A 14688-nucleotide genomic window follows, 5' to 3' on the forward strand; every position below is an offset into this window, starting at 1 on the left:
AGTAGGCTTCCTAAAGACCCGTATGTCTAATGACAATACCTCTGCCACATCCTAGATCACATCGCTAAACTGGCAGAGCCAGCTGTGGCTATCATCCTAGATGCCGAGAAGGCCTTCAACAGAGTTTGATGGGCCTTCCTGGAACAATGCATGCATTCATTCAACCTAGGGGAAGGGTACATACGGCACTGTACGGTGATCCAAGAGCACGCATTGTCATTAATGGATCACTGGATCACTCTCCGAACCACTCACATTACAACCCGGCTCTAGACAGGGCTGCCCTCTGTCCCCCTCACTCTTCCTTCTAGCCTTGGAGCCCCCTATTAGTGACATCAAGACTAACACGGAAATAAAGGGGATCAATATTAATGACGTGAAAATAAAGCTAGCCGCCTATGCGGACGACATTCTTATTGAGGCCCTGATAGAAACCATAGAGACATACTCAGGACATTCAGGATATAAACTCAACAGGGACAAATCAGAATGCAAACCCCTCACATCCACACCACTAGGGACAACCTGGGGGGGGGGTCGGGACTGGCCTGGCAAACAGGATTCATCAAATATCTAGGGATCTACTTTGGTAAGGACCTCATGACCACACTACACCAAAATGAGAAACTATTGATAGAGAAAACAAAGAAACTCTTGGAGTCCTGGTCCCCCAAATTTACAACCTGGTGGGGCAGAATAGAAACGATCAAGATGATGATCACCCCAATGATCAATTACCTGCTGAGCATGTTACCACTTCTACTTAAGGATAACTTCCACCGCAAAGTGGATAACCTGATTAGTAAATTCCTATGGCGGGGAAAAAAGGCACTTATAAGTATAAAAAAAACTAAGGCTGGATACAAAACTGGGAGGGCTAAACCTAGCAGACTATAGAACCTTCCAAACCGCTTTCCAAGCAAACAAGGGGCCTGCTGGATGTCACCCCCTCAAGGGTACACGCCGGTATGGCTACTAGTCGAGCGAGCCATACTAAACAACCTCAACCCACTGGTACGGCTAACAGCTAACAAACACACGCCTCCGGCCAAATCTTCAAAAACACAAAAATGGCCCTACTCAAAATAGGCAAGAAAATGGAGAACAGCGTAAAGAACTCGAAATGGGAGTCTCTTTGGGCCAACAGCAAGATCAAATACAAATGCCTGTCCTTTGACACATGGATGGAGAAAGGCATCTCCTACCCAGCCCAACTAGAGGAGGAGGGCCATCCCATCATGTTTACCACACTAAAAGATAGACAAGCTACCGGACGCTGAGTTCTACAATTTCCTAAAAATCAAAACAGCCCTAACAAAAGCCAAACTATCACCATCCAACCCGTCAATTATGCAGTATATGGCGAAAATCAATAAAATAGGTCATCAAGTATCGCACCTCTAAAAACTTCTACGCCCAAACTCCACCAAACTTAATGATAAGTAAACTAACTACTGGGTAAAATAAGGCAATATCAAACTAAATGAGCAAGAGCTAGCTTTGCTTTGGGCCTCCCCCTCACGTAATAAAATCTCCCCAGTACTATCCCAAACAAAATTTTGGCTACTCCACAAGACTTACTGGACCCCTGTTCGGTTAGCCTCACTAGGCCTCAGAGAAAACGACCTATGCTGGAACTGCGGCAACGTAAAGGGGGATCTAGCACATCTTATCTTCTACTGCCCAAAACTCAAAACGTTCTGGGGCAAAATCTTTGATTTAATAAAAAAGGCACTGGGATGTACACTAAATCCAGAATTCTCTTCCCTCACCACCGCATTTATGACCACATGACTTGCCTCACAGCATGACAGGGATCTGCTAGACCACCTGCTGACCGCGGCAGTGAAAATGGTCCTGTCCAATTGGAAGGATACCGCTAAGACATCATACAAAGGCTGGGTCAACTGGGTGACATACCTCAGAGGCGCAGATCGCACTGCCCTGCAAAACTCACCCTGGAGACCAGCTACTAGGGGGATGTGGAAGTGGCTCGACACATATCTGGACTCCTATGAACCTCCGTGAGGCCACTTGGGGGTGTCGGTTTTCACATAAAGCTACAACCCAGACTAGGCTCATTGCTATAGAACACTTCTTGTATCCTATCTCCACCCTTTCTTTTCTATCCTCTCTTTCTATCCTTAATTTCCCAGCAAGTCAATGTAAAGGGGTTCAGCTAAACACATATACCAAGTACCTGTAACTACTGCAACACCAACCTCGTTTGGCTGGTACCTCATAACGGAAATGCTAATGTGCTTGTTTATAAAATTAATAAAATACTTTGAAATAACAAAACAAAAAAAAATTTCACTCTCCTCCAACCGGCTGGTGCAGCCCGCACGAGTTGATATCGCTTGTTTCAGGTAATTAACTTCAGTGCACAGTCTACTCACGCTAATTACCAAATTAGTTTATAGCATCCTAAATAGACCCACGCTCCGGTTCTGCGTTACTTTGAATCTCTGATGTACAGAATTGTTCCCAATCTCCCATATCTAATTGTGCGCGCTAGTTCTGCTTTAACCGGGGACAGGCTTTCACTCCCTCGCTAATGCATTGTCGATATATTTAGGCAATTCCTCGTGAAGCGTAGTATAGGCATCAGTAATTGGATTAAATGAGAGCCGCATTTGGTGAATGATCCACCCCCTGGCATCAGTTTCATGCGCAGTTTTTCCACGTAATTCCATGTCACTTGCTCATGTACGAGTAATTCCTGGCTTAGTCGCTACTTTGGTTTTTTGAATGCGTGCCACCTTACCGGTCTCCTTAGTCACAATGGTACCTATTTTACCTTGATCTGTTTGAAAGGTACGTGTGGGTACCGTTAGTTATACATGGTACTCTGATTTTTCTTTTAGACCACAACCTCCTGGTGTGGGTCTTCCAGCTCTTCAAAATCAGAATCTATTCGGATCCTACACTACTTACCTCATAGGATCCACGGCATTCATTCATTGCGGTAAGCGCTTAATCAAAAGTGCATATCTTGCTCAACTCACTAGACGAGCGGGACACTCCTGAATCCTTATTTTTCATTATTCGACAGGCTGTCAACAAATGTTTTCCTACTCCCCTGTCCTGATGAAGACCCACCTTTAACGCATATTAAGCTGCGCTACCGCCTAGGGTCGAAACTTTGACGTTGCAGTCACACTAGTCCATTCCGCTTCCCTGACCCCAACACAGAGTCTCCCATGGGTTGTGTATTCATGCATTGAAAAATGGACAGTACATCATAACTATTCTTGTCCTTACGTGTTATCTATTTGTATAATATATGTAGGGCACTTTTTTCACTTATCACCACGAGTCACTTTTCCTGGACTTCAATAACTTTATAACCTTGCATTGTATTATTTTATTGACAGCTTTTTGCATTAATTTATGTGCATAATACTTGTCATTCTTGACCAAAAAGTATTTTGTCCTTGTGGTGTGTTCCGCATATCCTTAATTGGTTCTTTAAATGTGATGTTGAACCTTTGTCTTCCATTAATTTGGTAAATGTTTTTCACTAAAAATTGAATGTTTTGGATATATTAATTACATTTGAACAAAGAAATTGTCACTTTCCCGACAGAACCACTTTTCTATATATCATTCCTCTGTTGGGCATGAATCCCGCCTGATCAGGCTGGACCAAGGTGGTTACAACTTTAAGCCTAGTTGCTAATATTTTGACTAATATTTGAACCTCTACATTTACTAAGGAGATGGGCCTGTCTGAGGCACACTTGTGAGGTGGCTTACCCTCATTTGGTATGAACCACTATGATGGTCAATGTTTTGTCTGGTGAGAACTGTCCCGTTTGCCATGCCTCCTAGTAGATGTGAAGCATGGATTAGAGAGTTAGGTGGCCATATGTTTATAGAGTTGTACAGGAACTACATTAGGGCCCCATGACCTTTCCTGACTGCATGCCCCTTATTGCTGCTGCGATTTCACCAGGTTCTATCTTTCTCCTAGCTCCGGACAGTCCTCCGGTGGAAGCCGGGGTAACTGTAAATCTTTAAGAAAATCTTGGCTCTTCGTAGTGGATCTGGTGATTGTAGGCAAGTACATTGTACTGTAGTATCTCACAAATTCTTCCTCTATAGCTCTTTCATTTTTGTCTGTTACTTTTTTTTACAGCGGTCACCAGAGACAGCGCCTATCCTCTCACTTCTGCCTTATGGAACGCCAATAACGTGAGAGCCAAGTCAACCTGTTCCTTCATTTTCAGTAAAATAATGGCCAGTGCTGAGGCAAAGACCTGTCAGAATCTTTGTTCTTAAGGTACCAGAGGTAAATCATCCAGTCCCTCTCACCCCCCTCCATTCGACTATATTCTAGCCTTAAGTGCCACTAAAATGAGCAAGGGGTCAGAAATCCCCATGGCTAGGTGTCCAGCCCCACTGAAGTCTCTCACAGCATTGCGACACAGTTGATGCGCGAAGAGCTGCCATGGGTTCACCGTCTAGAGTAATAAGCATAGCTTTTATCCTGGGTATTGTGTGCCGTCCAAAATTTGATAAAACCCAGTGCTCCCAGGAAGGCCAGTTGTGGTGTCCGTTGATCCCTCACCCCCTAAGCTGTTCGCTTTCCCCCCACCCCCCCCCACCCCCGCCAGCTGTTGCCCTGTCCTGTTCTTCTGAGGCCACTGTGTTCATGTCACCATCCAGAATTAAGATGCCAAATGGGAGCTGAAGAAGCTGCAAGTCTATTTCAGGAGTGGTTGCATGCAATTTCGATGGAATGTATACAAGTATACAAAACAAGGGTTAACCGTCTGCCCATCCCACTGTCCCAATTGTGCGACATTTTCCTTGCTCAACTTCAGTCATAGCACAATCTCAGGGTTCTTGGAGGAGTAGCCATAGCCAGTAGCGGCTCGTAGAGGGAGTGCTGCAGGGCGGTGGGGCAGGGTGGGGGGTAGTAAACTCCAGCTCACGGCCGACCGGAGTAATATAAATAAATGAAACTAATTTCATTGCGCGAGCGCAGAAACGCCACATGGCGATGCAGCACATGCAATGAAATTTATTTTATTTATTTACATTACTCCGGTCGGTTGTGAGTCAGTTTACTAACCCCCCCCCCCCACCCCCCCGCCCCAGTGCCCCGCAGCACTCCCTCCAAGAGATGCTAAATCTAAAAGCCCTGTGTTTCCTCAGCACACTCCACCAAGTTCGCCCATCACAGACTTCCATGCCACTGTACCCGTTTTAAAACCCCTTTTTCTCAGCTGTACACTAGGTAAAGTACTACACATTGTCCCACTAATATATGCCCCTTATGGAGCACCATACCAATTGTCCACTCCACAAAACCTCTGTCAGCATCTCATGACTGCCCCTCCCACAACATGACCGTGCTCTTTCCATGCCAAATAACACTACTTTTCCTTGTACAAAATCTTTACTTGACATAAATACGGAATAATGGTTTTGATCAACATTTAGTTCAGTATTTTGCTGTCAGTGATCCCATTATTCAGGAATGTAAATAGCCATTCAGTTGTGCATGCTGAGTGCCACCAGCCTGGTACTTCTTCCAGAAAGAGGAAGCACCTCTCCACCCTTCCGGCTTGGATCAGGGCATCCCCTCTTCCTTAAGCCAAGATTTAACAGTATTAATGACACAGTCAGAAGCATAACTAGCCCAGCAAATCATATGCATCTTGGCTTATTTCTTATCAGCCACATACTTCACAAACATGGTCATCACTGGCCCAATTACCTACTACAACATCACTAGTCTAATCAGACACACTGTCAGCAGCTCACTCATGAACGGCAGCAACTTAGCTATTTGTGTATTATAGTTCTAGGCAGTCAAGTAGGTCACCAGTCTAATAAATCCCCTGCTGCCAGCCAAGTGAGTCAAAATTACCAGCAGTTAGCCTGGTCAGCCATATGTATCAGTGCCTCAATATATTCAAGTGCAAAAAGAATAATTGATGGACGGAATGCTGAACAATTTCAAACACTCACCCACAGTACAAACATCTGGGCCTCAATTCATCGTCAAGTTATTCAAGTGCATCACAGATCCAACCACGTGTCAGCGGCAGAGATGCATTTGACAAAGTTAAATTAAGGTAACCAGTTGCAGTCAAAACTTTACTCATTCATTTCTGTTTTTTCCACCAGCCCTAGGCTGGCCTGCAAGTGAATTTTGCATAAGACTGAAGCCTTTTCTCAAGTAATAATTAAAGGTAATTGTTAAAAACATGGCTTTCATTTTAAACCGTAGATACCTGAGATCATTGAAGAAGGTTTCGAGCTCTTCTCGCTGCTCATCGAGGGAGAGGTCTATGTCCAGGTAGCTGCTGTTGCTTGCCAGCTGCACGGTGCAGTCTTCCAGCTGAAATCAGCAAAGAGTACAGAGTTAAAATACATGCCTTAGTACTGCAGTATAGTGACCAACTGCAGTGTCTCCCATTGAAGTTAAGGGCTTTGAAGCAGACTTTGGGGGCAGATAATACGTTTTAAGCCTCAGAAAAAATATTTGCCTGCTTAAACTAGCTAACCATTCGAAAATCACTTAAATGTCACCACTCTCTGACCTCAAAGCAGCCGTTCTATTGGTGATCACGCTGCTGTAGTGTCGTAAAGGATATACTTTTACCAGATGCAGACTAGCCTCTTAATGTTTAATAGAACAATACTGCTATTCCCTTGGCCGCTTGATAGGACCAGTGCTTCTATAAGATGACGTAAGGACAAAGCAGTCTTAAGGCGTCACCAAATTATTGTCAAAGTAGCCAAAAACAGTTTTTTTGATACACGTGAAATGTTTCATCAGCCAAAATGCTGTTCTGCCTGGAGTGCGGAAAAACTTTTGCAATAGTGCATCTGCACGACCAAGCCCTTGAAGTAGTAATTTGCTTCAAAGTTTTACTTCAAACAAAGCCTATAAAGCTGAATTCTAGGCGCTTAAAAACAAACCTATAGCTCAACTTTAGTTGTTGCATAGAAATGGGGTAAAGTTGATTTTTTGTGTGCAGATTTATACAGCGCAAACTAGACCCGAAGGTATTGGAGCGCTTTACATGAGCACCAGTTACGTTACACAAAGACACATTCATTTTTGGTAGGCACGAGTAAATCAAGTGATTTGCCCAGAATCACAGTATGCTGAGCAGACGCCGAGGCTCGAACATTGTAGTGCCATTATCGGCAACTTCCCCCCCCCCACAGTCTGAGCATGCATGAATAAATAAATACACAAGACAACTTTTGTTATGGGAAAATATTGCTGCAGGTTTATTCCATAAAAAAGTATGCAATATGGTGGGTTATCTTACGGGCGATCCAAGGGCAGGCAGCTGTACTAACCTATGCTGATCCCGCCCACCTGATGAGCCAGCACTGTGGGACACCCAGTCAGTGCTACACCTTTTTGACGATCCTCCTCCGGATCACGCGACACGTTGGTCTGTTATTACTCACGCCCTTTTCGGGGCGGAGCGTAGCAGGGCAAACCCCCGGTTGGTCAGGCCCCCAACCGCCCGAAGGACTAACGGGGCACCGTAAGGGTATTCCAGGAACCTGCCCTGAGGTTCCTGGTCTTTGGCTCTGGCACCCCTACTGTGCCGCGCAGAGGTACCCTTACTGTACCCTTCTGCCGCAGAGGTACCCTTATTGTACCAGTCTGCTTCCAGATCGCCCTGTAACTCCGCCTACAACACAAAAAGAAAACATTAAAACATTCGGAGTACCTTGTCCACCAGCCTGTCCGCCGGGTTAGAGGTGGGGTGGGAGACGGCGTGGCTGGTGCAACAGAAGACGCCAGGAGGGGCGGGGAGGCATATATACCAACCCACCTTGGCGCACCGGATGTGACTCCCATATGGCACCCTGGCGAGCATACTCCTACAGGAGCCCAACCACTAGAGAGGGGTGAGCTGGTGCCCAAATAGCACTAAAGGGCCGCCCTTTTGAAATGGCCCCCTACGGGGGATGCGGACAGCCGCATAGTGCCATTATCGGCAATCCCCCCCCCACAGTCTGAGCATGCATGAATAAATAAATACACAAGACAACTTTTGTTATGGGAAAATATTGCTGCAGGTTTATTCCATACAAAAGTATGCAATATGGTGGGTTATCTTACGGGTGATCCAAGGGCAGGCAGCTATACCAACCGATGCTGCCCTCGCCCGCCTGATGAGCCAGCACTGTGGGACACCCAGTCAGTGCAACACCTTTTTGGTGATCCTCCTCCGGATCGCGTGACACGTTGGTCTGTTATTACTCACGCCCTTTTCGGGGCGGAGCGTAGCAGGGAAAACCCCCGGTTGGTCAGGCCCCCAACTGCCTGAAGGACTAATGAGGTGCATTCGCCGTTTTCCAGGCACCTGCCCTGAGGCTCCTGGTCTTTGGCTTTGGCACCCCTACTGTGCCGCGCAGAGGTACCCTTTTTTATTTTATTTTAAAAGTTTTATATAGTGCTAGCTTGACCCGTAGGTATCAGAGACGGAAATTGCATTACATAGTAGGCAGGCAGTAAGGAAGCAAAACCAGGGATAAAAAAAAATACAGCATGGAAGATAAGGTGGTTAACACAGTCCGGTCACCAACTATCCTTGAATGTCAAGAGAGAGGAGTAAACTCGGATATTGAAGTCTAGGTTAGTTGACGTTGGTCAGGAAAGTATTTGTTAAGGAGATGGATTTTCAGGTCTCTTTTGAAACAGGAGAAGGAGGGGTTGCATCTGAGGACTCTAGGGAGAGCGTTCCACATCCTTGGAGCGTTGCCAGAGAACGATCGGTATTGTGTGGTTTTCTTTTTCAGTTTCGGAGGAATAAGGAGTGAGTTGGAGCTTCTCATCTTTCTGGATTGACCTGCTCTTACCAGTTTGTTGTTCAGGTAGTTAGGGGCCGGAGAGTGAAGGGTTTTGTGTGTGATGCAGGCCAGTTTGTAAATACACCTCCCTTCCATGGGGAGCCAGTTGAGGGAGTTGAGAGCAGGAGTGATATGATCAAATCTTATTACTCCAGATACGAGTCGAGCGGCCATGTTCAACACTGCCCTTAGAGGGGCAAGGTGAGCTTTTAGAGTCCCTGTTAGGAAGGCGTTCCCGTAGTCGATTTTAGAGAGAACTAGGGATTGGACTACTGTCTTGAGGTCATCACGGGGAAGAAAAGGTTTCAATTTCTTTAGGTGTTTTAGAGAGAAAAGAGCACTTTTTGCAGAGTTTTTGATGTGGGCCTCCAAAGATAAGTCCTTGTCATGGGTGATGCCTAGAGACTTAACTGAGTCTGATAGGACGATGGGGCAGTTTAGGGCGACCAGATTCTTGAGCCACTTTTGGATTGGACGATGGTTGCTTTTTGGAGAGAATAGGATTAGTTCTGTTTTATCTGGGTTGAGCTTTAAGTGGTTAGCGTTGAACAAAGTTTGGATCTCGGTTAGAGTGGCATTGAGGTGTTGGATGTCGCTGGGAAACTTGATTTTGAAATAGATTTGGGTGTCATCAGCGTAAAGGTGGTAATTTATTCCAGCTTTTTTCAAGATGATTGTGAGGGGCTCCATGAAAAGATTGAAGAGGGCCGGGGAGAGGATCAAGCCTTGCGGGACCCCAAGTGTGACTTTTGTTGGCTTCGAGAGACAGGAGTTGATTTTAATTACCCTTACTGTATCCGTCTGCTGCAGAGGTACCCTTACTCTACCCGTCTGCTTCCAGATCGCCCTGTAACTCTGCCACAGCTCTGGAGGCAACCCAGTCGCCGCCAGAGTCCCCCCACCAAAACAGCTCATTTCTGACCTGCAACCTGCTTTCTAGGGCCTCGTGCATGTCCAGTGGAAAGTGTCCATGCCCACCTGTGACAAATGCACCCCATGTTTGTCAACCTAACCTAGGCATACGCCTGGATGGCAATGGTGACAATAGACCCCATATTTATCAAAGTAGTCTGTAACATTAGCCTGAATCAGCTCGTGTCTGATGAAACCCAGACCCCTCTGCTTTGCGAACTTACGCCATGAACAGTTCACTCTTACAGGGATGTTCAACGGCCTCCTCTGACTTAGCTCTGTGCCACCTCTGTGGGGGATCATCTCAGACCACCAGAGCTCACATTGACACATGTAGTTGCTGATCTCCCCTTAGTCAGCTTTCATGGCTTCTACAAGTGACCTGCTCCCCATGGCAATGAGGTTGTTGCCCCCTAGGTGTATCACTAAGAAATTGGGGGCAGCAGGGGGCTACGGGACAATATACACGCCTCAGGTTTCACCACACATGTAACGGGGTGATCACGTGGACCAACCCTAACTCTTCGTATATTTTGACCCCACTGGACACTGACAGACGGTAGATATACCACAACGGGATGTCAGGGGAGAGGAATGGACTTGATTCTTGTGAACATTTATGGCCCGAACTATGACTGCCCTGATTTCTATGAAGCTTTGGCGAACGCAGCTGCTAAATACATGAACAGCTGGTTCCTCTGGGGTGGGGATCTCAGTCTGGCCAGAAACCCGGAAGTGGACAGGTTGGGGGGCCAGGACAGACGCCCCACAGTGGCCGCTAAGTCACTGGAAGGCGCAATGCCCCGTTTAGACCTGCGTGATGTATGGCACTCGAGATTCCCGCTCAAAGGGGGGTTCACGCATTACTCTGCTTATTATAATCTTCATACCAGGATAGACTATTGGATGGCATCTACTCCTCTTTATGAACAGGTTCGGGAATGCAGGGTATTACCCAGCACATTTTCTGACCACTCCCCCCTGTTGAACTTGCAGAAGCCATTGAGCCGTTCTCCGTGACTAATGTGGGGTCTGTGGACAGCTTCCAAGTGATATGGGAAACCTTTAAGGCTTTTATTCGGGGTATTGCCATGGCTAAGCACTCTGGAGTCCTCCGGGACATTCACAGATGCCTGGCTGATCTAGAGAAGAAACTGGGAGAGCTAGAGCGGCGTCAGCTGCTGAGTGCAGATGACGCCGTGGCTTCTGAAATTAAGTCTCTATTGGAGGAATATCAGGATACAGCAGACACTGAACTTAAACTTTTGGGAAAATATGCCACGGCACATGTGTATGGGGAAAGACCGGGAGCGGTTCTGGCACAGCTGCTCCAGAGGAGTCGCAGTAAAGTCTTAGTAACGGAGCTCAAATCGTCGGAAGGTGAGGTGCTTATAGAGGAGATAGATATAGTGGAGCGCTTTAGAAGTTATTACGCAGAATTGTATTCTACGCGCTCTTTGGGGTCGGACGAGGAAATCCAGGAGTATCTCTCCTAAATTAAATTGCCTTTCCTTACGAATACCCATCGGGAATTCCTGCTGAGACCAGTGGTAAGGGACGAGATAGTCCTAGCCATGACTGGAATGCGGGCAGGTAGCGCACCTGGGACAGATGGTCTCACTGTATCTTTTTACAGAGCATTTATGGCTATTCTTATGCCGCATCTCTCTGCGCTCTTTGATGACATGTGCCAAACTGGCGAAATGCCACCCACACAGAGAGGCAGTGATAGTAGCCATACCTAAACCCGGGAAGCTGCCGGAGGAGTGCGGGTCCTATCGTCCGCTCTCCTTGCTAAATGTAGATACAAAACTTTTTGCAAAAATACTTGCTAATCGGATAGCTCCCCTCGCGCAGGTACTAGTGGCCCACGAACAGGCTGGGTTTATCCCGGATAGAAACCTCACTTACAATTTATGTACGGTATTTGGGGCTCTACAGCATACCAGACAAGATACTAGGGCAGTACAAAAGGGGGTGGTGATGGACGGAGCATCAGAACCAATCAAACACTCACACCCAGTCAACAGATCCGGGTTTGATCCATCACCGTTCTTTAGCCCACTCTGCCACCCCAGTTCAGACATGGCCATATGCAAATCAGTCTGACCCTGTGCCTCATGGGAACAGTCCAGCCCGAACTGCCAAGCCATGCCTTCCCTGGACCAGAAACAAGCTTCCTAGGACCGGTTTCTGGCATTTCAGCCGTCTTCAGCCAGGCTTGCTTGAATCCAGTGGCAAAGTGAGCAAGGGACTCACGTCTGAGCATACCCTGCCAACTTATGGCGAACAAAGCGGTACAAAAGGGGGTGGTGATGGACGGAGCATCAGAACCAATCAAACACTCACACCCAGTCAACAGATCCGGGTTTGATCCATCACCGTTCTTTAGCCCACTCTGCCACCCCAGTTCAGACATGGCCATATGCAAATCAGTCTGACCCTGTGCCTCATGGGAACAGTCCAGCCCGAACTGCCAAGCCATGCCTTCCCTGGACCAGAAACAAGCTTCCTAGGACCGGTTTCTGGCATTTCAGCCGTCTTCAGCCAGGCTTGCTTGAATCCAGTGGCAAAGTGAGCAAGGGACTCACGTCTGAGCATACCCTGCCAACTTATGGCGAACAAAGCGGTACAAAAGGGGGTGGTGATGGACGGAGCATCAGAACCAATCAAACACTCACACCCAGTCAACAGATCCGGGTTTGATCCATCACCGTTCTTTAGCCCACTCTGCCACCCCAGTTCAGACATGGCCATATGCAAATCAGTCTGACCCTGTGCCTCATGGGAACAGTCCAGCCCGAACTGCCAAGCCATGCCTTCCCTGGACCAGAAACAAGCTTCCTAGGACCGGTTTCTGGCATTTCAGCCGTCTTCAGCCAGGCTTGCTTGAATCCAGTGGCAAAGTGAGCAAGGGACTCACGTCTGAGCATACCCTGCCAACTTATGGCGAACAAAGCGGTACAAAAGGGGGTGGTGATGGACGGAGCATCAGAACCAATCAAACACTCACACCCAGTCAACAGATCCGGGTTTGATCCATCACCGTTCTTTAGCCCACTCTGCCACCCCAGTTCAGACATGGCCATATGCAAATCAGTCTGACCCTGTGCCTCATGGGAACAGTCCAGCCCGAACTGCCAAGCCATGCCTTCCCTGGACCAGAAACAAGCTTCCTAGGACCGGTTTCTGGCATTTCAGCCGTCTTCAGCCAGGCTTGCTTGAATCCAGTGGCAAAGTGAGCAAGGGACTCACGTCTGAGCATACCCTGCCAACTTATGGCGAACAAAGCGGTACAAAAGGGGGTGGTGATGGACGGAGCATCAGAACCAATCAAACACTCACACCCAGTCAACAGATCCGAGTTTGATCCATCACCGTTCTTTAGCCCACTCTGCCACCCCAGTTCAGACATGGCCATATGCAAATCAGTCTGACCCTGTGCCTCATGGGAACAGTCCAGCCCGAACTGCCAAGCCATGCCTTCCCTGGACCAGAAACAAGCTTCCTAGGACCGGTTTCTGGCATTTCAGCCGTCTTCAGCCAGGCTTGCTTGAATCCAGTGGCAAAGTGAGCAAGGGACTCACGTCTGAGCATACCCTGCCAACTTATGGCGAACAAAGCGGTACAAAAGGGGGTGGTGATGGACGGAGCATCAGAACCAATCAAACACTCACACCCAGTCAACAGATCCGGGTTTGATCCATCACCGTTCTTTAGCCCACTCTGCCACCCCAGTTCAGACATGGCCATATGCAAATCAGTCTGACCCTGTGCCTCATGGGAACAGTCCAGAGCGAACTGCCAAGCCATGCCTTCCCTGGACCAGAAACAAGCTTCCTAGGACCGGTTTCTGGCATTTCAGCCGTCTTCAGCCAGGCTTGCTTGAATCCAGTGGCAAAGTGAGCAAGGGACTCACGTCTGAGCATACCCTGCCAACTTATGGCGAACAAAGCGGTACAAAAGGGGGGTGGTGATGGACGGAGCATCAGAACCAATCAAACACTCACACCCAGTCAACAGATCCGGGTTTGATCCATCACCGTTCTTTAGCCCACTCTGCCACCCCAGTTCAGACATGGCCATATGCAAATCAGTCTGACCCTGTGCCTCATGGGAACAGTCCAGCCCGAACTGCCAAGCCATGCCTTCCCTGGACCAGAAACAAGCTTCCTAGGACCGGTTTCTGGCATTTCAGCCGTCTTCAGCCAGGCTTGCTTGAATCCAGTGGCAAAGTGAGCAAGGGACTCACGTCTGAGCATACCCTGCCAACTTATGGCGAACAAAGCGGTACAAAAGGGGGTGGTGATGGACGGAGCATCAGAACCAATCAAACACTCACACCCAGTCAACAGATCCGGGTTTGATCCATCACCGTTCTTTAGCCCACTCTGCCACCCCAGTTCAGACATGGCCATATGCAAATCAGTCTGACCCTGTGCCTCATGGGAACAGTCCAGCCCGAACTGCCAAGCCATGCCTTCCCTGGACCAGAAACAAGCTTCCTAGGACCGGTTTCTGGCATTTCAGCCGTCTTCAGCCAGGCTTGCTTGAATCCAGTGGCAAAGTGAGCAAGGGACTCACGTCTGAGCATACCCTGCCAACTTATGGCGAACAAAGCGGTACAAAAGGGGGTGGTGCAGTTCGGGCTGGACTGTTCCCATGAGGCACAGGGTCAGACTGATTTGCATATGGCCATATCTGAACTGGGGTGGCAGAGTGGGCTAAAGAATGGTGATGGATCAAACCCAGATCTGTTGACTGGGTGTGAGTGTTTGATTGGTTCTGATGCTCCGTCCATCACCAACCCCTTTTGTACTGCTTTGTTCGCACAGACTGATCCACTTCAAGTACCTCAATAGGGTGTACTACACACCGGAGAGATTACATAGATATGGGCCACGTCGGCCTGCGATAGATGAGCGGAACCCACGGCAG

The 14688-nt window shown here is 47.9% G+C and overlaps 1 protein-coding gene across 3 annotated transcripts in view; it reads right to left on the reverse strand.

Moving 5' to 3' along the window:
* The window catches only part of LOC146775817 (FH1/FH2 domain-containing protein 1-like), a 2636482-nt gene that overhangs the window by 2398990 nt on the left and 222804 nt on the right, over window positions 1-14688 (reverse strand). For all 3 annotated transcript variants that reach the window (XM_085639988.1, XM_085639986.1, XM_085639987.1), the window contains exon 2: window positions 6249-6355. In XM_085639988.1, the coding sequence (XP_085496114.1) occupies window positions 6249-6355 (107 nt within the window). The remainder of the gene's footprint in view (window positions 1-6248; window positions 6356-14688) is intronic.

Source organism: Triturus cristatus, chromosome 12 (genome assembly GCF_964204655.1).
Source record: "Triturus cristatus chromosome 12, aTriCri1.1, whole genome shotgun sequence".
Lineage (NCBI taxonomy): Eukaryota > Metazoa > Chordata > Amphibia > Caudata > Salamandridae > Triturus > Triturus cristatus.